Source organism: Salmo salar, chromosome 18 (genome assembly GCF_965601325.2).
Source record: "Salmo salar chromosome 18, fSalSal1, whole genome shotgun sequence".
NCBI classification, from domain to species: domain Eukaryota; kingdom Metazoa; phylum Chordata; class Actinopteri; order Salmoniformes; family Salmonidae; genus Salmo; species Salmo salar.
This window is the reverse complement of record NC_138308.1, coordinates 21,571,978-21,594,435: the sequence shown is the minus strand read 5'-3', so window position 1 is coordinate 21,594,435 and position 22,458 is coordinate 21,571,978. Positions and strand designations below refer to the sequence as shown.

The 22,458-nt window shown below is 40.3% G+C and overlaps 1 protein-coding gene across 3 annotated transcripts; it reads left to right on the top strand.

Annotated features, from left to right (window-relative positions):
- Window positions 1-2,095: 2,095 nt before the first annotated feature.
- On the top strand, window positions 2,096-20,597 carry mgmt (O-6-methylguanine-DNA methyltransferase). 3 transcript variants are annotated; one of them, XM_014154462.3, is made up of 6 exons: window positions 2,096-2,297; window positions 3,970-4,109; window positions 11,658-11,824; window positions 16,975-17,114; window positions 19,417-19,564; window positions 19,762-20,597. In XM_014154462.3, the coding sequence occupies exons 1-5, from the start codon at window positions 2,289-2,291 to the stop codon at window positions 19,543-19,545; spliced, it is 585 nt and encodes a 194-aa protein (XP_014009937.2). In that variant the 5' UTR covers window positions 2,096-2,288; the 3' UTR covers window positions 19,546-19,564; window positions 19,762-20,597.
- Window positions 20,598-22,458: the final 1,861 nt, after the last annotated feature.

Here is a 22,458-nt window from a genome sequence, read left to right as displayed (position 1 = left end):
TAGAAGGATGTAAACAATAAATTAGAAATAAGCATACAACTAACAAAAAAATATATGTCTCTCATACAGTACTTCAACTATAATGGGTTTAATACAAACAGTTCACACGTACTGTAAATTACGAACAATACAGAGCCCAGGAACTCCAGTGTGAGGCCCGGGAAGCATTTCTTCCTGATGAAAATTCACTCACATACCTGTGAAAGAATGATGGTGTTCATATCTCCCAGGACTTTCCTCTACTCCTCAAGCATGCTGGGTATTATAAACGGCAGCTCCTCCCACGTCAATATCAGGAGAAGTCTGCGAACAAAGGAAAAGGGCGAGACAGAGACAGACAGTATAGGACGGAGCCATGACAATCATACGTACAGGAGTGGATGGAAGAAATTGCTCATAAACAATTTCTGTGTTCATGAAGAAGGTCCTGTTATTCTCACAAACATCTGGTGCCATAGGCTACACTAAAAGGAAGCTGTACTTTAAGTCCATCAACACCTCACACAAACAAATATAGTGAGGGAAACTGAACAGGAAAAGGAGCTCTTTGAGTTTCAAACAAAAGAGATCAGCCTTGCTGCCAACACAGACAGGGCACCACACCTTTACTCTGATGCTGCTCACAATCAAAGGAACAGCCGTCACCAGTGGAACTGTGTTTTTAAAGGATATCTTAAAAAGATTAAATTGTGTGCCACTGATGGAAAACAATTGGGACTGGAAGCTTTACTGTACAGGTCATTCACACACACACACACACACACACACACACACACACACACACACACACACACACACACACACACACACACACACACACACACACACACACACACACACACACACACACACACACACACACACACACACACATTATTCATTTGGTCCCACCATGGTCAGAGTTTTTCCTGTTTTGTTAAATATTTCCACTCATTTGACTTGAATGAATACCACTGCGGTGATGCTTAAACCAATACATAATGTATGTGACTTGGATGTTTCAATACAGCATTGAGCCAATACAATGGGTGAGGGCAAAAGCAGGAGTAAATATAACAGATAAAAAACAAAACTTCTTAAAGCTAATTTTAGTTACTACAACATCTTTGTTTGCTAAAAGTGGAAAACTCCAATGTAAACTACTGAAAGAGCAAGGTAGGCCTATATATTTGTTGGCACATTATCATTAAACCAGAAGTCATGGCATCATGGCCCAGCATTTCCAGCAGAGGGGGCTGCTTACTGCAATCATATGGTGATTAATTGAGCTTGATTCTCACCATGCTGTGAACATAAGCTGTCCTACATGAAGTTATGTGAATAAAGGTCGCAATGCCTCTAATAATCCCTAACTCACTTACTTATAGCCTACATCAGAATCACATGCAAAATTAAGAAAAGTGTAATTTATATTATCACTCATGCAAGCTAATATCAAACCAGGTTATGTTCATTTTTATTAGGTCTAATTGTGCATGTTCCTCTAATTAGCTAACGAGAGACAAAAAGCAGGTTTAGAGCAGCAAAATGCAAATGACTTAGAAATTGCACAAAAAAGTAAATGGCAAGGCTGAGAATCATCTTTCATTGAAATGTCAGAGATAAATGGCTCAAATGTCACATCAATTAAAACGGGGGACAGTTAGTAGTTCATTAGAGAGAGCCATATTGCACCGTCGGGTAGCGCTGCCAACCCTTGCTATCTGGGGCAGACTGGCAGAGGGTCCAGATGGCACGGAAATCCTCAAAGATTTGAAAATGTTCTCTGCAGGGGTGGCGTTTTCTCCCCGCTCCCACCCTTACCACTGAGTGGGGTGTGGGCCTTGCCTGGCTTGCCACCCACAGAAGCTCAATTGGAAACTTGCATGGAAATGTAGTACAGAGAAAGTGTAGAGAGTAGGCTACCTAGCTGCTGCAAGCTCATGAAGATACATGATTTATGAGTGGATCAAAGAAGCACCAGGAAAGTTGTGGGTGTTACAAATATTGTCATTGAAGTATTCTAGTGGGTGAGATTTGTTTAACTATATTTTTTCCTACCTGCTTTTAAAAGTTTGATTAGGCATACAGCCTTCATAAGGATGACAAATGGTATATTAACTGAATACTATAGTGCATGTGTGACTTTATAAGTATAGCTGCATTATTTGCTGTGGGGCATAGGGGGAAGCATGTCTGTCCAGATACGGAGTAAAGATAAAGTAGATGCAGCCGTTTGCCTCTTTTGATTGGCTGCCTCATACACGTTGTGGAAGAAACCAGGAAAAGAAACAACTACACATTGTTACATGGAGCAGGCAAGTATTTGGAAGCAGTTGGGCATTATATAAAGTTGTAGGCTACGTTCTTGTTTGTTATTTTCCTGACAATATTAGGCTACTGTCAATATTACTACACCAACACATGCCATACATGTTTGCAAATGTTTTTGTTGTTAGAAGATATCAACGTGTGCTGCGCGCCTCATTTACTCGCTAATATCTGCATGGTCCTTGTGACTTCCCTATCACATTGACGTTGAGATTTAAAATGGTTAGGGTCATGTTCTGGTTTGGGGCAGTATGCGCGCGAATTCATGAGTAGTTTGCGCATTATTTAGTCTCGCGAGGCCATCTATATCACGTCTCGCTGACCACTGACAGACTGTTAGAATAGTTGTATCGCTTTGTCTGTTCATTATGTGTACAAATAGGCTAAATAAACATAGTATACTGTAAGCTATACTTAAATGCATACACGGTTATTTGCACCAAATGTATAAAATGTCTATTAGGCCTAATCAGCACATCAAACAGCTGAACTCTATACTCCTCCTTATCGTTTGCATTTTTTGGTTACGATACCCTTATCTAGTTTGTTTAGGATTAAAATAGTGTACGTGTGTCATATGTGTAAAGTACCCCAGTGTCAAAGCTGTTTTATTGCTTGGTTTGCCATTGTAGGCGCTGCTCTGCAACATTGCAGCTTGATTGTCTTAGTTCATAGCCCACCCCACCCCTTCCCCCCACCACCCTCTCTCCTCCACCCCTTCCCCCCACCCCCCTCTCCCCTCCCCCCAACCTGGGAGTTGCTGGAATAGTTAGGGAGGAGTTTACGAGCTCTCCTTTTTCCTGGAAGCTATTATGTGGTTACTGTAGATAGAGAGGAAGGGAATTGAACTATAGGTCCAGTTAAACAGATCTAAATCACTTAAATTATTATGACAGCAACAAATTATTGTATCATGGTTGTGTTTTTGTCTGTACCTCCTGTTTACTTTAACAAGTGCATGATGATAATGGGGAAATGTAAACCCATTGTTATTTCTAGACTTTATAACTGATGTGCAGGCCTGTATAGAAAATAGAGATTTCTTGGAATCAATGTGACCTTTATGTATTATAACCCCCATACCTCAAAAAGTCGCAATATAACATAGTCAATCATCTCTCCTTCCCTCAAAGTAAAAATAAAGTGCTGTCTGGTTATTGCCAAAATCCATCTCAGTCGTCAGAAAAGCTGCACGTTTTCACTGTTGTTAAGGGCTGGAAACCGGAATCCCCTTGGAGTTGCACCCTAAGGAACACATTTAATGCTAGGAAAACATCCCGGCCATCAACCAAAAATGATGGATTGAAAATAATGTTGAGCTATCTAGGGAATCCCTCACCAGACAAGGGAACATACTGCATTGTTTTTCTCATTTATATGATATATAGAAAAGAAATGCGGGGGAAAAAACGAGCGATTTATTGGTTAGATGGGCAGATCGTTTTTTTTTCCTTCTCCATAAACAAAGAAATACAGGATTTTAATGTAAGGATCATGTCACATCATGACATTGTTTCAAGGGTAGGTGTACAAATCATTAACATTTGACTCTTACGTGGCTTGCTTGCTTTTCAACAATTCCTTCAATATAGAATGTGTGAAAAATTCTGAAATTTAGCCACCTACATGAATACAACATTGCATATGTTTCCCTACCAGGGCAATGACATGAAGAGTCCGAGTCAGTGCAGACAGAGGACCATCTCGTTGCAAAGTCCCCTGGGAAAGATCCAAGTCAGCGGATGTGAAAATGGTGTGCACACCATCCAGATCCTAATGGATGTTCCACCTGCAGTAAGGTACTGTACTGTACAGCCACCGACATTCTAAACAAAGGTGTGCAATTTACAGGCAGACAGCATCCACCCGTGTGATCGAGTGCTCCCTATTCCTCATTGGAAGCAGGGGCATTTTTGTTGATCCCCAAAGAAATATCCCAAAGAAAGTTGGGCAAAATATAGGAGACACTAGAAATATGAGGGGCACTAGAATACAGTTGAGCTTGAAATTTGATTTCTGATGGCACATTATTCCTGCAGTATATTTGAGATCTTCTGAAATCGAACTGTTTATTACCAACAGGGGTGAGTATTAGAGTGGAAGGCTAGGCTCCGCTAAGGGCATAGGGAACATGGCCTTTTCTGTACTGTATACCGGTATGTATTTTGCTTCCTAGTTAGAACTGATATTGGTCAGTTCTAGAAAACCATTTTACACTCCTCAAACAGGTACAGTGGGATTTCAGAGCAATCATTGCTCAATAATATTGACTATTTGCAATCTTGAATGATTGGAACTGATTAAAATCTTCATAAATAAGTATGTACTCTTTCATTTTCAAGAAATTCCAATTTTCAGGTCCATGCCCTACATTTCAAATTGGTTTTGATTAGATGGAAATTAAATATCCCTGTATCACAGATTCAAATTTGATCAACTTGATTGGTTTGGGAAATTAAAGCTTTTTCACATTCACCAAAAAGGGAGTCACCCTTTTAGTAATGTATGGAAAACTGTAATTTATGGAAACATTAATGCTCTAGTATATTTTAAAGCAATATGTCTGCTACCTAGCTGTCTCCCATCCCCTAAAATTCATCAAGCAGTAAAAACATTCTACTTTTTAATCAGCAGAAGTGTAGAAATTAATAATATGGAATGTGATTATCGAATTTGTCCTGTAACCATGCACAAGCACCTTTTCTGCCCCTCGTTCTGGATGTGGTTTAATTTGTGTGTTCAGGTTCAGTGAGAATATGCAAATGAATTTAATGATTTGCATCAGTAGATGCTGCGTTTAATATAATTTGCTATGTCGGTCATCAGAGTAGTTTCTATTAGGCTGCAATGTATCTTCCCAAATGTAAGAACAAGTAAGGATTTAATTTGGATAATGTTTGAATGTTATCACGATCAGTTAGATACTGGCATTGATCAATTATCTGAGTATGTCAGCAACAACTTCATTGTAAAGTAGCCTATACAATTAGCATCAAAATGGCAAAACAAAGCAACAAGAATCCAATTGCCTAAGCCAGTCTTCCTCAAGATTTATAATTCTCCAAAAAGTGTATCATTTTTTGGTTTTGGTCCAGGAGTGTTTTGCACTAGAACAGTTGGCAGCCAATGATGTGTGCTTGGTTGAAGCCTAGGGTAGCATTGTTCAGTGCAAAACAACAGCAGTGGTAACAAAGCATTTGCCATATTGAAAAAGTGTGATTGATAAATGACATTATAGTTACACAAATGCACTTGAAGCATTGCTTACACACCATGACCGTCAGCTTTTCTAATAGAAACGTCTCAAGCCCCTTTTGCTTCCTAACTGATATGGCTAGGCAACATTTGCTGAAATAAACCTCCACCAGTCTAACGACAGCCCTGAAGGCAGCGTCAGATGTACAAATTCATTATATCTCAACAACCCCTGTTGGGGACTAAGCCACCCAACACACTGTTAACCAGCATTGCCTTTTTAACATGGCCATAACATTGTTCACTGAAAAATGATACACATTTTGTTTACAGGAGATTACTATTATCTGAAATATGATGCTTCTCACCCCAAACAGAGACATGTTATACAGAGGAAAAACACAAACTACTTTTTTTATTAGGGTGAAAAATGGAAAAAGGCTGGACTTTTGGCCCCAAGACATTTTGTGGGCATATTATTTTACAATGCTTTGATCAATTTTTCTGTCAACCTTACTGAGATGTGGGAGAGCTGGAAAAAGCAATTTAGCTTGTGAGGTCCTCAATAGAAATGTAGTGCAGATGCCTGTGTGTGACATGTTGCATTAGTTCTTGAGTAGTCTTTATTGCCTGATAATGTTGCAAGGCGATACTGATATCAATCATTCTTTAACAGCTACCAGTATGCTGCAATTTTGTAACAAAAATAATGCATACAATAATTGATTTAATTCAAAGGTAAAGTATTAAAGTGATATATTCCTGCTTTAACAAAAAAAAAACATACAGTAGGACAAACAGAAAATGTGGTGCTCTAACAGAAACTGTTAGAAATACTGTCAGCCGGCCCGCGTATGGTTCCATAGATATTCTCATTAATAGTACACGGATAAACAATGAACACTCGGTCTCATTTGCATATAGATATAAACAATATATTTGTGCATCTGAATTCCCATCACACATGGATCATGTGATGCGCCGGAAATCCTAAGTGGCTCAAACCAAAATTGTCATTATACTTCCCTATGCCATAAATCCAGCTTTTTTTCCTCTCTCACAAAGCTGTATAAATCTTTGTCTGATTTTTCAACAGTGCACATTGTTTTTAGTTAATTGTTTTCATCTGTTTGTGTTGCCTCTGATAGCAGGGAAATCTACCATATGCTCTTCCAAAAGACAAATGATTAGCAAATGAAATTCTGGACAGCTGTCTGACTGAAAGCATTTGGTTGATAGCATTCTGCTACCATAATTAGCTTAAGCTTTGGGTTAATTAACTTTCTACCTGGATATGCATAATAATAGCAGCACTCTGCAAAAAACCAAGGAGCTTGTGGTATATCAGCAGGAAAGGCTGTCTAGATTTTATATTTCAACAGCATATTTCAATTTCAAGAGGCAATATAACTCGGGAATATCATCAAAAAAATTTGATTTTCCTTTCCGAGCCAGATAATTCTGAAACAATAGGGGTGTATTATGTGGCAGAAATGCCATTTCTGAATGTAATTAAAATGGATGAAAGCAATCACTGATTTTTAAATGCTTTTGTTCAGCATCAGGCCTGCTTGTAAAAGAAATACCCATTGAGAGGAGAAAGAGACAAGAAAACCTTACAGTACACGAGTAATTAGTATTTTGTACGAATGTGCTCACCATACTTGTTATAGTAAGGCATAAGAGAGGAAGACTGTGTTACACACAAGAGGAATGGATATTGTCAGTGTTTTAGTCTATTTAGCCCCAGTTAGTATAACCTATACTCTCCATTGTCATTGACCACATGAGGCCGAGTGTTTGATTCGTAACTGTTCTCCCTCAATTTTCACTGTCAAACTGTCTAAGCATGCCTGCTATATTCTGTCTAATACCCCAGCTGTCACAGCAGTTTTAACACACTACTAACACTAGTTCCCAAACTCGGTCCTCGGGACCTCAAGGGGTGCATGTTTTGGTTTTTGCCCTAGCGCTACACAGCTGATTTAAATAATCAACTAATCATCAAGCTTTTGAATCAGCTGTGTAGTGTTAGGGCAAAAAACAAAACTTCCACCCCTTGGGGTCCCGAGGACCGAGTTTGGGAAACGCTGGTTAAACTATGTCATCATTTTGCATTTAGATTTTATAATGGCCTTAGGTACTGTAGATGTATTTTGTTTATCTGGCCTAGTGCTCAGCTGCAGGTTCATTAAGGTGCAGTTCCCCGTGGCCCTTGGACCCATCTGTGCTCTGTGCCTATAGCTCTGTCTCCTGGGACTCTTTCCCCAATCAGGCTGCCTGTGTCATTTCCTGTGGAAACCAACACCTGTGTTGACACACTACCTGTAAACAACCCAATACAGCCATTCATTTGTGAATGTAGATTCACCCAGGGCTGAATCCTAACTTGAGATCTGTGTGAAAATGGGAGCAGAGATCTCAAGTTAGGCCGGTTTGGATTCATATTGGATTTATTTCACCCAGGGAGTCAGTATTTTTTTAAAGCGTTCTAGATCAGAATGTTGTATTATTATCTGAAAACTTTTGATGGTAGCATGATGCCATGTGGCTTGTTTTTGAGACTGAACGTATTCTACATTTGTGCTATTTAACAGTGTATGGTGTACTGAGGCAGGAAGATGGTTGTGTTCTGACATCTTGAAGAGAAGTACGAGTCAATTATGGCCAAGTGTTGTTCTTGCTTATCTTACTGCGGCACCAAACAAGGATTTAGTCAAGGATTTAGGGGTGAGGGGGGCGGTGGTGGGGATCATGGTAAGCGGTTCACAACAAAACACTCAAAACTCCTGGGAACGGGCACTGATTTAAAAATAAATTACAGAAGACGAAGCGCTAACACTCAAGGGCCCTCAGCAGGGCTGGCATACACAGGTGAAGATTACCCTCCTCACTAATCAGAGGAACAAGGCAGTCATTTGCTCTGAACACAGACGGCAATTAGGACTTGGTGACACTGGATTCCCATAATGCCTTTGTGCTTGACATGGTCAAATTTCGACAGAGGCTATCCATGCAGGGTCACTGTCCCTCTCTCTCAGCCCAGGATAGACAGTTGTGGCTCCAGAGGTCCTCATTCCAGGGGATCCTTAATACATTTACTCCCTCACTGCCTTGTTACTGTACCACTCTGGTAATTAGAATCTCCTTGGAAGACACTGGAGACTAGAGCCTGAAAACACTATTTAAAACTGCTCACTAGTCCCATGTAGATACATATTGCTGAGTGGGTTGTATATGGATGATAGAGTAAGAAATAAGCCACTGGTAATGTGTGTCTACTTAGAGTCCATGGTTACTAAGCCGTGTGCTACAGCCAGCTTGAAGTACCTCACTGTCTCTGTGGCTATTGTAGCTAGATACTGTAGTGGGCTACCAGCGGAATTTCAACTGCTTGAGTAAGCTTCATTGAGCAAGTGGCATACAATTGTAACACACCCTTTGCCTTGAAGCCTATCAAGATCTTCCTATTTTAGATAGTCATTTCAGGCTGTTTTCATGCTCTATCGAGTCCTAACATCTCAAGAGTTAAGTATCTGCTACTGTAAGGCTAAGGAAAATATGGACCGGTCTTGCCCTTTTCTGTTTCATCCTCTGGCCCGCCATGTTAGCCATGATTGGTGAAGGAGAACTCTGGTAAGTGGTGCCAAACGTGGCTGCCAATCGAGACAGGATGAGCAAGATCACACTTCACAGGATGGAGGAATGAAAGCTGAAGGTTTTTCCTCCTTCTAAAATACTCTGACAACAATGTCGACAATTAGATGAAAGCAATTCCTTTTAATGACGGTAGATACTCCCACCAAAGTATGTCCCTGATACACACTGTGCAGTAGATGGCATAAGTCATACTGTAGAAGACCTATAACAAGTTTTGACAAAACATGGCAACAATATTTCTGTTGATGCGGTATCGCTCCCTGATTTATTTTTTTAACGTTCATCCTAGGGTAAATTAAATAGCCATCCTAATAACTATATACATGCTCAATTCATTATTTGTATTAGCTCAAATAAAATAGGTAGAGTGCTAAACGACTCTCACACTGCACAGCAATGATTTATGGTAATTGCAAATCGATTGTGACAGGAGCACAATATTAGAAATTCTTTCAACTCACAATCCACTATCAAGGGAAATATGTTGTCCTCTGACGGAAACCCTGGAAACGAATAACCGATGGAAAACACAGGTCACAGGATGTAAAAAATATTCCGTTCTAAACTATGGAAAAGTAACATTAAAATTGTGCGATTTCTAAAGGGCCTTCAGGAATTGAACACTTCATTTGTGGGTTGGTCGGTATACAAAAGCTGTATGCAATTTGGCTTTCTTTTTGTTTATCTCAAGACACAAGTATTTCTCCTGGGAGAGTGTTATTGTAATTGGAAGAACATTGAAGACATTGATTGGATATCTCTGATCTCACATTTCAAGGTCATGGTTTCTAATCTTCCTCTCATAAAGTTTCTAAAAAATAAATGATTTGCTTTTTTTCTGGTGAAAGAGATGCTCTCGTGCTTAATCTGAGTTTACAAATTGCATATGACGATAGAGTACAAACGCCCAGCCTCTCTCAATATGTCTTCAGCTAAACTAACTTTGTAACATTTACACAATAACATGTATGTTTGCTGACTGTATTATATTGACTTGTACTAAATGTAAATTTCAATGTAGGATCACTCATACACCCTCATTGTGAGGGTCTATAGCAGAGACCTGTGGGATAACAGCCATAGTGACAGGTCTAAAGTGTGAGTGGAGGTTAAAGGTCCCATGCCTTAAGCAAAGGTGCTCTAGCCTCTGTCCAGTAGATTGTAAGGCCTGCGGGTCCAACAGGAACATTTCCACAAACAATATCCCTGAGCTGTCAGTGTGCAGTGGCTGGAACATCCTCACTGAGAGAAAGAGAGGGATGGGGATGGGGGGGATCTGGAGAGGGAATAGAGAAATTCAGAGAAGGGAGAAATGAGGAGAGAAGGAGGGAGCGGCGATTGGGGAGGGGGAGAAGGGGGTGAGGGAGAGACAATGAAAAGTAGGGGCTGGCTGGGCGCTCACCCATGCCGAAAGAGATTGCTATGAGCCAGAGCCATTGTTTGACTGGGTTTCGGCTTGGGCTAGGTGTCTGAGTTGTCAGCACTTGACTATAAACTCAACTGTGGTTTGGTGTATTTTGATATGAGTATTTACACCTTTTACAGTGTTCACACCTACTGTAAAATAGCGCCCCTGAGAGTTTCATTACAACCACAAACACCTAGGCTATGCTGCTTTCTGAAAACTGAACTGCACCATAACACACTACCTAGTAAACCTCAGCCAAGAATGTTGAAATTGTTTTTTTTTTTTTTTTTTTTTTTTTTTTGCACAAACTGTTTCCTGCAGCAGTGTTAAAAAGTACACCATGTTGACTTACGTATTGTGGGTTCAAAAAAATATGCTCTTTGTGTTTAACAAACTAAATGTGTATTATTAATACTATACAGGATAAACCAATCTTCCAAAAAGGCACTTAAATGGTGTCATTATTTATTTACACGTCCGTACACCAGTTAATGGAATTGGCGGTGTTGAGCTGCAACACAGCTTGGGGTCTACTTTACCGAAATGCACATGTTAAGAAATGGCTATCCCAGTAGGGTCTTTACATGTCCAATATGGGTCAGTCCACTTGCACGGACCTAGAGGCTGGTCAGCATCACAGAGCAACCTCATCTTCGTTAAGTGATGCTAGCTCAACCATAGGCAAAGTGCTTTCCCAGATGCAAGTCCAAGTTTTGTCTGTTGCTTGTAGGCACCCCTTTATATTGATATGTTGCCTTTTTTTTACTGGGACTAAACTAGTTTTAGAGCCTTGCTGCCATAAGAATAATTGTAAATCCTGTTATTTTCGACAACTGACATGCAATAACACTGTTGCATGAAATACTTAGCTTTTGATGTAATGCCAAACTATTCAGCTGTTTCCTTCACATCAACAACCTCTGTCAGTTTGCATACAATGAAACACTTTTGTCATTACTCTATCATTCATGCCCTTTCATTCAGGACTTTTATTACACAGATGACATGCTATGCTATGATACTGTCTAACCGAGAATGGTCTCTTATTAATCTTCTTTGTTTTTGCTTTTCATATCTCTCACAGAAGTGACGACGCCTCCCTAAGCTGTGTGGTCACTGCTAGCAATAGCCAAGAGGAAATGGGCCCAGAGTTGCAGCACTGCGTGGAATGGCTTCGGGCCTACTTCAGCGAGCCGTGGGCCGTGGGGAGGCTCCCACTCCCAGTCTTTCACCACCCCACCCTGCATGGAGGTCTGTCGCCATGGATAAATACTTTTTCAGAGCCATGACTGGAATCAGGCTTTCACTCTTAATTGTCAGTTACCTCACTTACACTCTCTGGCTCACTGTGTTATAATGAAGTATTTTATGGCAGAGAGAGAGAACAGAACCCGGAGCTGTAACTTGGTTCAGTAATCTGTGGCAGCCCTTACCATGCGTGTTAGTCTTGGCCGCTGTTCCCATGATTCTTGGCACATTCTTGAAAACTGATCAAATTCCACTCTTGACATGTTCAGACAGGAAGCTTTTTTTAATGAGAACATGTGAATGTTAGTAAAGTTTCAATGAGGGCATTGTTGGCTTGACCAGTCACCCACAGCAGGAGACAAGAGAGCCTTCACAATGGACAGTTAGTGTGCTTTCAAGAAATCGCTGTGATTTCATAGTTTATAGGCAGCAGTACATTTCACCGAAGATAGGTAGGCAATTATTAGAGCATTTTCTGCAAGAATAAATGAGTGTCATAATGTCATAATTGTTAAAATGATACACTTTGGAGGCGAAAATCATTACCAAGAAAATTTAAATCTAAGTCAGTTATACTTTCAAGTCTGAATGCTTATTGTATTGAAGCTGATAATTTTCCAAAGAGGTTTAATTTAGGAGGAAATAAAGCGCACCTACACCCAAAAAATATGACAGCACTCAAATCCACTCCATTGCATGTACTCAACAACCGTGCTACTCTTCCCCTGCTATTAGGTTTTAGTTGCAGTCTAATTTCATGCAGATCCACACAGTGCTTGAGTGATGGCATTTTCAATGAGTAGGTACTCCATTGAGACTCTGTACACTGCAACGAGTCCCACGCTCCCGCAAAGGCAATGCAGAAATACATCAGGAGCAATTACGATATCAACTTCCAGCGTGATTCCCTCCACCACCAAGTGCTTGTGTACCCGCCCCGGGCTCTTTCAAATCGCATCTCATCTGAAGTCTTTGGGGTTTTAATTAAATTTCTGGATAGATGGAATTCTTCATTAGTACCTGATCTGAATAAATGATTGTGCTCTGTTAACCCCCCCCCCCCCCACACACACACACACATCTCTGTTGTTCTGAGGTTGGGTAAATAGATGGTAGCCTAGGAGTGAATTGCTCTCAGTGGTCCAATAGCTGTAACGGTTGTCAGTGAAGACATGTTAAATGCAGGCAGCATGAGTATTTGTCTATTGAGGGAAGAAAATGCACTTTCTATATTTTTGATGATCATCAGAATTTTTACATTTTCTTCTGGTTATGAGGATGTGTTTACAGTTTGAATGAATTGCTAGTTATACTAACCTGTTAAGTGCCCTCCAGGAGATTAATGAAATGCATAGAGTAATTAGAACAATTCATGTCCAACATAAAGGCTTTGTTTTTTTGGGGTGAGAAAAGCTGAATGTCACAGAACTTACAGCTTCACATAGGAATCATTGCCTCTACTTTTTCAATGTTGTCACATTCATTTGCTCTGTTCGTATAAAATGGAACCACTTTTAATATTAAGCTTCTTTGCGTAAAGTAGCAACCCGGTTGAGGTGACATGAAACAAGATGTGGAACTTGTTTTCCTTCACTCGCTGTCATGTACCACATCACACACAAACTTTGGTTGGTCGAGAAGAGATGGAGAAAGTGAGTGTGTCTCCTCAAACACAGACACCACAGGTTCTCAGAATGATGCATATTCTTTCATTAATTATACATCCATATGTAAAAGACGAGAGGATCTTAGTCTGGGTAAGCGGCACGGGGAACGTGTGGGGAGGGGGGAAGGGCGCTCTTCAAAGCCCATATGACTGGGTTCCTGCAGGAGTCTGAACCTCCCTCTGTGCACAGCGCAGTGCGAGATGAGACTCTCCAGGACCCGCCCCTGTGATGTGGAGAGGAATTAGGGAAATGAACGTTTTCAGAATATCGAATAATCAGAGAATCATGAACACCCCGTCAGCCTTCAAAAGTATGGATCCCCTAAGACTCAGGAGACACTTTGACTAGGAGCCAAATTCTCTCCTCCCTGCCATTAGACACAAAGGATAATGAGGGGGCCGCATTTCCACTATTATACTTTATTCTCACAACTACAGAGGGTTGGGTAGCAACTGGAAAATGATCTCTCCAAATCTCATTGTTAGTTAGCTAGGCTCATGTAGTGTGCAAATGTTCCACACAGCCACCTACACAACATTATGAACGGCTAATAAACTACTGGATTTATTATTTTATGTACAGTATTACATCTAAAAAGAACAATTACGTCAATAGATTTAAAATCATTTAATCCATTCCTACCCATCGATTTTAGTCCCAGCCAATCTGGCCTCTCCAATGTCCCTGTCACCTGTGCTTATGGTAGGTAATGACCTGTGACATCATTATGGGAAGTCTGTAAAGGTGTAAGTGGTGCCCCTCAACTTTTATTTAAACAATTGACATCGGTGTGACCCTATCTAAACAGGGTCTTGACCCCAGACACACCATATTAAGCCCTTTATGAAGTATGGGGCTAAGGGACCGCTCTCAAATCATTGCTGGTCACCTGAGGTGACCCTCATGAAACTCTCTCTCCAACACTGTTGAGGCCGGAGTTGTTTAACCTCTAGATGTGTAGGTTTATGTCTGTGGAACCAGTATAAACCTTTTCTTGTTTGACCAAGAAACTGGGGGGTAGACTCACTTAAGACATATAGTGCAAGTTAACATAGCCTTGGTCATGATGTAGTCTGTCAATTTGACATTGATTAGTTGTTTGTCGATAATGTGTACATAAACACTGATTTGTATCTGTAGTCAGGAAGTAGTGCTGTTTAGCCACCAGAGTCACAGCGGTATCAATATGTAACACACACGCCATGCACGCGAATCCATAATTTACAAGCAAGAGTAATCTATTTAAAAATTGAGGATAAAGCTTCCTCTCTCCTCTTTACATGAAGTCTGCCTTCGTAAGAACCCATCAGCTCGTTGACAGCGTGATTATTACCTGAAAAATTATTAAACAGTACCTACGGGCCTCGTTGAAGACAAAGAACTCACATGGGTACGCATCAATCAAATATATCCCCTTCAGGTGTTACACTTATTCCCCCCAGTTTAGGCAAATTGCCTTGTTGGCGTGGCTTTGTGTAGCGGAGAGTGACTATAAGGTGAGAGCCTAGGGAGTGAAGGATGTTCGCTCTGTAGAAGAGATACTGGGGGGTTACATGTTTTCACACAATGCCAATTTAGAGTGATTTCACATACTGTAGATCACTTGTCATGTGCTCTCTTAGACCAGAATGAGATGGAATGCTAGATGGCTAATTGACTGTGTAGGATGCATGAATTAAAAGACCAACAAGCTTAAGCTGTTCACTATTTCACTTTACAAAGGTACGGTTCAATTGTACATAGCTAGTCAATGTTCAGAGTAAAAATAGATCAGATTTGAATATATTGCATTTCTACTGTAAGTAATCAGAGTAGTCTGGTAGTACAGCTAAAGATAATGCTACCGCTAAAGCGTTAATGAAATCAAAGCTGTTAATGTGGCTTCTTAAACTGCAAATAATTTCTGAATTCCACCATTTAAGAGAGCCTGATATAATGAATCTACTCTCAATAGAAAGCAATTAAAAGGACAAATTAGTCTTATTAACCTCGAAGTCATCCCACTGCCACAAATGGTGTGCAACATTCAAATTATTTTTATTCCAAAAATTAGAACAGATTTGGTGTCTATTTGGCCTCTCTTAATCCTTTTAAATGGAAGAGCGACCTTATAATTGTAGCTGTGACCTTATCTAATATAACCTAGATTGTCCTTCTTCAGAAATAATTTCCTTCATGTAAAACTCTTTCTCTATTGTAGCTGTTATTGGCAGAGAGGTTTGGAAAGCTCTTTCTTAGCTGTCTATTAAAGATGCACCATTCAGAAATCGCTCTGCCATTTGCTGGTTGCTAAAATCTATTAGTTTGCATAATTCAGTTTGTTACAAAACAAGCAAAAATAGTGTAGAGAATCATTGTACCATCTAAACCTCTGAAGTATTTTTTTCCATACCCCAAAATAAAGTAATTTTAGCTGTTTGAAGCTGGTGTACAAAACTGAAAGTAAAAGACACAAAAACAAAACTTAAGCACAGGAAGCATAGACATTGAGCACATGGAACAGATCTACTGCTTAGACTTGCTTTCATTGAGAATGACAGATCTGTAAATCACATTTCTGGTTGAATTTGGTCAGGTCACCCAAAAAGTTGCATAAAACCACATTTTATTTGTCACATGTGTGGAATACAACATGCGTAGACCTTACAGTGACTTGTGTACCTACAAGCCCTTAACCAACAACACTTATTTTAAGAAAAATAAGTGTTAAGAAAGTATTTACTAAAATAAACTGAAGTAAAAAATAAATAAATCAAGTAGAAAAAAAATACAAAAATTAAGAGCAAAAATAAAATAACAGTAGTGAGGCTATATATAAGGGGTATCGGAACAGAGTCAATGTGCGGGGCCACAGGTTAGTCGAGGGAATTGAGGTAATATGTACGTGTAGGTAGAGGTAAAGTGACTATGCATAGATAATAAACAGAGAGTACCAGCAGCTTAAAAGGGAGGGGCGATGCAAATAGTCTGGGTAGCCATTTGATTAGCTGTTCAGGAGTCACATGGCTTGTGGATAGACGCTGTTAAGAAGTCTTTTGGACACAGACATGGCGCTCCGGTACCGCTTGCCGTGCGGTAGCAGAGAGAACAGTCTATGACTAGGGTGGATGGAGTCTTTTTGACACATTTTAGGGCCTTCCTCTGACACCACCTGGTATAGATGTCCTGGATGGCAGGAAGCTTGGCCCCAGTGATGGACTGGGCTGTACTCACTACCATATTGCAGTTTTAACTAATTTACTGCTTGGTGATGTCACCAAAACAGGCTGAAATTTCAGGTGTTCTTTTCAATCAGCTAAAAGGGCATTATTATAATTTTCACAATTTCACTGTATTATTCCAACATCATAGTGTGAAATATTCTGTATATAAAATACAGGAAAATCACTTTATTTTACTGCACTGTGACTGATTAGGCGTCAGTCTCTACCTTTATGCCTCCGACTCACTCCCTCTATTTTTCTCTCTTTCTCTTTTATCTTGCAGATGCCTTCACCAGCCGGGTTCTGCAGACTCTTGTGCGGGACGTGAAGGTGGGAGAGACGGTGTCGTATAAGCGGCTGGCTGAGATGGCAGGAAACCCCAGGGCCGTGAGAGCTGTGGGAGGGGCCATGAGGAGGAACCCGGTCAGTTGGGCTCTCTTTGATTGACACGTACACTCCTCTGAGATTAGCCATACGTAGTCAGGACACCACAGTTGGCTTTAGTTTTACCAAAGGTATACCTCTTTTAGTAGTGGGTATCAAGTGCATGGGTATGAAGTACAAGTACATACCTGTTACAACTTCAGTAAGGCACAGACAGCTTTAGCATCCGGCCGTGATTGGGAGTCCCATGGGGCGGCTCACAATTGGCCCAGCGTCGTTTGGCCGGTGTAGGCCGTCATTGTAAATAAGAATTTGTTATTTTTGTTCTTAACGGACTTGCCTAGTTAAATAAAGGTTACATTAAAAAATATATATGATTTATTCAAAATAATAATTTAACTCAATCATGCATTATTGTAAAGGCTATGTTCAAATGTATGGCTCTTGTAGGAAACCAGTCATATCCTCTATCTTTTTTACTGGTGATTTTATTCAGTCTGTACAAAATGAAAAGCTGGAGGGAAAACGCTGTGTCTGCTTTTGATCAGAACCTTTGATCAAAGCCCGTTTAGCTCTGCCCATGTAGTGCTGTGGGCTAGTCGACTAAACTAAACTCCACAATTTGCGATGGAGTTGGGCGGAGACTAGTGTAGGCCGACTGGTGCTCCGACTTCACATAAGATAACTTTTTTTAATCAAAAACTACTGATTTCAACACCCAAAGAATAGCCGCAATTACACAGAACAATGTCGTTCATTTTATGTGACATCGGAGCTCCAGTCGGCCCACACTAGTCGCCAGTCAACTCCATCGTAAATCGTGGAGTTGAGTTTAATCGGCTAGCTGTGGGCATGTGTTGGAGGCACTGCACAGCAGTCGTAGTAATAGTAGTTTTGTGAAGACACACACATTGTGTTTTTACAAAGTAACCAATGTATGTTTTAAAGTCTAAATGTATGGAAAAATAAGTACAATATTATGTGTTATGTCACTCTGTAATATGCACTAAAAGTACTCTTACTCACGATTACATTCTAGAGTAATACCTTCCAGTTAAACAATAAAGAGTCTAGCCTTTTGGCTCATGATCTAGAATCAGATCCTCTCAATGTCAATTACTTGTCAGTACTGCTGATACACTTGGGCTTCAGCTGTGAAAAGCTCTGCAAAGTATTGATTTTTGCCTCTCTGTGGCACTTCTTTACCAGGATTTGAGTATTGATAAGCTTTAGTGTTCTTTCCCCGAGTGAAGAGGCTGATATCCAAAGGCCTTGAGAGTACCCTACCTAGACTGCTCTTCAAACCTGGGGAACCCAGTATCGATCCACATAGCGTTGAAGCTTCCCTCTGTCAGTAAGGTTAATCTGGGGTCTGAAAGTTTTATTGCTGTTGACATAAGAGTGGTTTTAATGATCGATTTAAAACACATAGGATTTCCTACAGTAAGAGAAGGGCTGAAGGTACAGCCATCAAACCGTGACAACCAACCCTGAACTAGTGAAATCTAGTTAAATTACAGGGCTATGCCAGCTAATATGTAATTACTAATAACATGCTTTTAATATTTGATCATGACAGCAAAATCCAGATAATATGCAGGCAATATACAGGCGGAGTAAGAGCAACTCGATGTAAGCTAGGCTAACGTTTGAAAATGCAAACAACTGTTATAAAGTTCCCGCCCTATTGCCACTATTCTTGTTGGGATTCCACAATGAATGAACTTGTGTAATCTCGCTTGTTTTATCCTTCACCAGTCATTTAGTTTACAAAGAACTCCAGACCCCCTGGCAGTCATCTGCAACAAGAGTAAACGCACCATCGACTTCCTCTTTTTAATGATCACAGGGTTATCAGATCTTAATGTTGACACCCTCTCCATTGAATATTCATCCTGCTGGTGTTTTTGCCCATTAATTTTTGATTGCTGCTTTGCTTTATACTATTAAAGAGTCAAAAATCATTTATAACCAAAGACGGAGAGTTCACGTTCAATGTGGATCCGTTCAGGATCAAACCAGACACTTTTGACGTGGCTTTTTTACATGATCAAATGAAGGGAAAATGATGTAGATTCATGTTTTCATATATAGCAAATCAGGGATGCTTCAGTGGTTCTGTGTTATCAAAGCATCAACAATTATGCTACATTCACAGTGTCTGTCTGTGTCAACATGAGAATGCAGTCCCTGAATTGTCACGTCACTTGACTAAACATTGTTATGACGTGGATATATTATCTTCATAACTAGTGGTGTGAAACATAAGGAGAGGCTTGTTCAACCAATTGTACCCCCAATATTGCCAAAACATGCAATTTTATTCATCTCTCCACCTCAGGTGCCTCTTCTCATCCCCTGCCACCGCGTCATCTCCAGCAGTGGTCAGAGTGGGATGTACATGGGCGGCAAAGGTAACCATCTCAAACAATGGCTGCTCACCCACGAGAAGGTCAAAGAGGAAGACTGAAGCACAATGAAGTGATATAGTAAGACCAGTGTGGGATTATATTTTACAAAGCAGGGTTGACGTGTTATCCAGACAACTTCTATAACCATTCTGAAACCACTGTACTTCCTGAAACAGCTTTCTTTGTGTTATATGAGAGAACACCAACTGTTATTTCTGACTGTTTATCACCGTAAGCAAGCTAACTCCTTTATCCTGCTTTGTGAAATACAACAGGAAGCGAGATGCGATGTCAACAATGAACCACAGCTGAGGAAACCTGTGCATAGTTGCGTGACATGTGCACATGGGGCGGCTTCACAATTGAAATGTGTGTCAGCTGTGCCTTATTTAGAAAATGCTGTCTATAACCCAAGGGAGAGCTTTCATGTTTTCATTTTATATCTGCTTCTGTTCTGCTTTGTCCGACTGTCCAGTCTGTGTTCTAATTGAATTCATGTGAAAGAATAAAGTGGAGGTTTAAGGGAGTGGCGGTGTTCGGGGGGTTAGTTTAGAGGCCTCAGTCTACCCCCCCTAGTGGGCCCTCAGTTTTAGAACGGCGGTAACAACGCTTTCTGCATTCCGGCAGCACAGTGAAATAGATTCTAACTATACTGCAGCGGGACAAGATAAGACAATCACACCCATAAAGAACAACTATGTTTATGCCAATACTACTGCTCTTATGTTCTACTAATCATACTGTATAGTTAATGTTGGTCTGAAATTAGAAGGCACTAAAATAACTTTAACATTGAACATTAGGAATTACAAACATATGTTCCCATGGGTGCCAGTTTGGGTTGCCAGTTATTGTTGGAATGGTTTCTCTAAATAATTATTTCCCCAAAAATATGTCACTTGAATCGTTTTCCTCCCTATGCTAAATCACTCTTTGTACCTTTTCATTGGTTATTGTATTTCCTGCCAAGCGAATGCTTTGTTCAACATCCAGGAAAAAGGCTTGAAATTGTTTGTGATTCATTAGTTTTTCTTTATTTAAGATTCACCTACAACGACAGTGTTGAAATTTATTTTTATTTTTCATAAATACATTTGTTTCAAAAGCTTCATCTTGCATAACCAATTATTTGAAATGTTGTAGTTATACCGGAACAAACTGGAGATAGAGTTTGCAATAGATGTTATTGTGTTCAGTTAGCCATCTCAAATATGGCTGAAATTTGAAGCACCATTCAGAGAATAATATTAGAGCTTCTTTCTTGTAAAAATGATGATTTCCATTAGAGGGCAGTGTAGAACGGGAAACAGGCATACAAATTCAGCTTTCAATTCTTCAGTTGAACAATGGGATCAATTTCCAATTTGATGCCATTGAGATAAATTATATATTTTTCCTGACAGCGAGGTATATGAAAGCAGCCTGGTAAAGAGTGCATGGACATTTTTCTGTGAGGATTAGATTGACAGTCATTTTAGTCTATGCATAATATCATTTCTGCTTTTCTATTTTTGAAAACCAGTATCTCACTGACTTTTACTGATTAATCAATGTCTACTGAACTGTAGTACATTTTGAAGTAGCTTTGAATGCATCTCTGCCGTACTGTTGGACTCACTTACAGCACTCTGCCATCAGAGCACAATTCCAGCCTCGATGTTGAAGCAGGCAGGCAGAAGGCTGTAGACCGGCAGATGAAGAATGAGTTTCAGTGTGTGGTTTCACACAGGACTAATGATGCCTGTGGTGGCTACAGGCTACAGTCAGCCCGTAACCAAGGCTGCTGTGACACAGCCACCAGGGGATCATATTTAAAAGGAGCACACTCTGAAGTGCACTGTAAGCGCCCTCTTTGCTTGTGGCTAAGTCAAGTCTATGTAACAGGCTACACCACACAACAGAGGGGAGTAAAAGGTAAACGATACGTTCTATGTATTTAGTCAGAGAGACAGGCTGACAGATTAGCAGATGTGTGAGTAGTTTGGCCGATACAGTTCAGGGATCAGAGAAAAATGCAGTATGCACTTTGATAACTTATTAGTATCATGCATGTGCTAGTACTCTGTTTTAGTATCATCCTAGCCATGTGATTCAATGGAATTATAATGGAATTATGGACACCATTAAAAGCGTTTGAGACTAGTATTTTATTATCCGATCTGTTAATCTCTGTGAAACCGCACATTTTGTCCTAATATTTGCTTGTGTGTGTGTGTGTGCGTGTGTGCAGGCATGTGTGTGGGGGTAAAGTGGATGATATTGAGTCTGACTTCATAAATCACCCAGACACTGATAAACTCCCCATACACCCACACACCGCTAATGGGCAACCCTTAAGGAGTGTGGGTGTCTCGTGCAGCGTTTGATTCAACATTTATTAACGCCCTCACACACACACGTGCACACACACACACACTCAAAAGAGCTTCTGGAGGACCGAGGAAAGGGTCGGTGGCATTCACATCGTTATTACAAGGATGTGACCAAGTCAGGCTGAATTAATCATTGCTGATACTGTTAAGATGTATTTTGGCTTCTGTAACAATATTTCGCACCATTTCCATTTCATAAGTTATATGCTGTCTCTAATGTAACTCCCTACTTCCCATCTCATATCCTGCCATCCCTCCTCATAACACAGTAATTGTCTGCCCCCACATCAAATACAGACACTCTGTGCTCCAACCTCACACAGTCGACCATAGTTACTCCCTATACTAATCCATCACATACCAGTGCAGTCACAACTCACGTCGGCAATTTCTATTAAAGTCCTTCTCTGCTTACCTATCATGCAATATGTACATCAGTCCAGCAGCCTCATTTTATACGGTAATGTAGGCTTACACATATCGTTTGGTTGTGTATTCTAGTGCCTCAACATGTTAGTAGAACTAGAACCCAGCACCCAGCAAGAGGCAGTATAATGCCTTTGTGATTCCAGAGTATTACACATGCAGATAAGCATTGAC

Excerpts from the sequence above, each read along its gene's own strand:
- mgmt (XM_014154462.3), top strand. Across the intron at positions 4,110-11,657 it reads GATGTTCCACCTGCAGTAAG|AAGTGACGACGCCTCCCTAA; the intron begins GTACTGTACTGT and ends TATCTCTCACAG. Across the intron at positions 11,825-16,974 it reads CCACCCCACCCTGCATGGAG|ATGCCTTCACCAGCCGGGTT; the intron begins GTCTGTCGCCAT and ends TTTATCTTGCAG.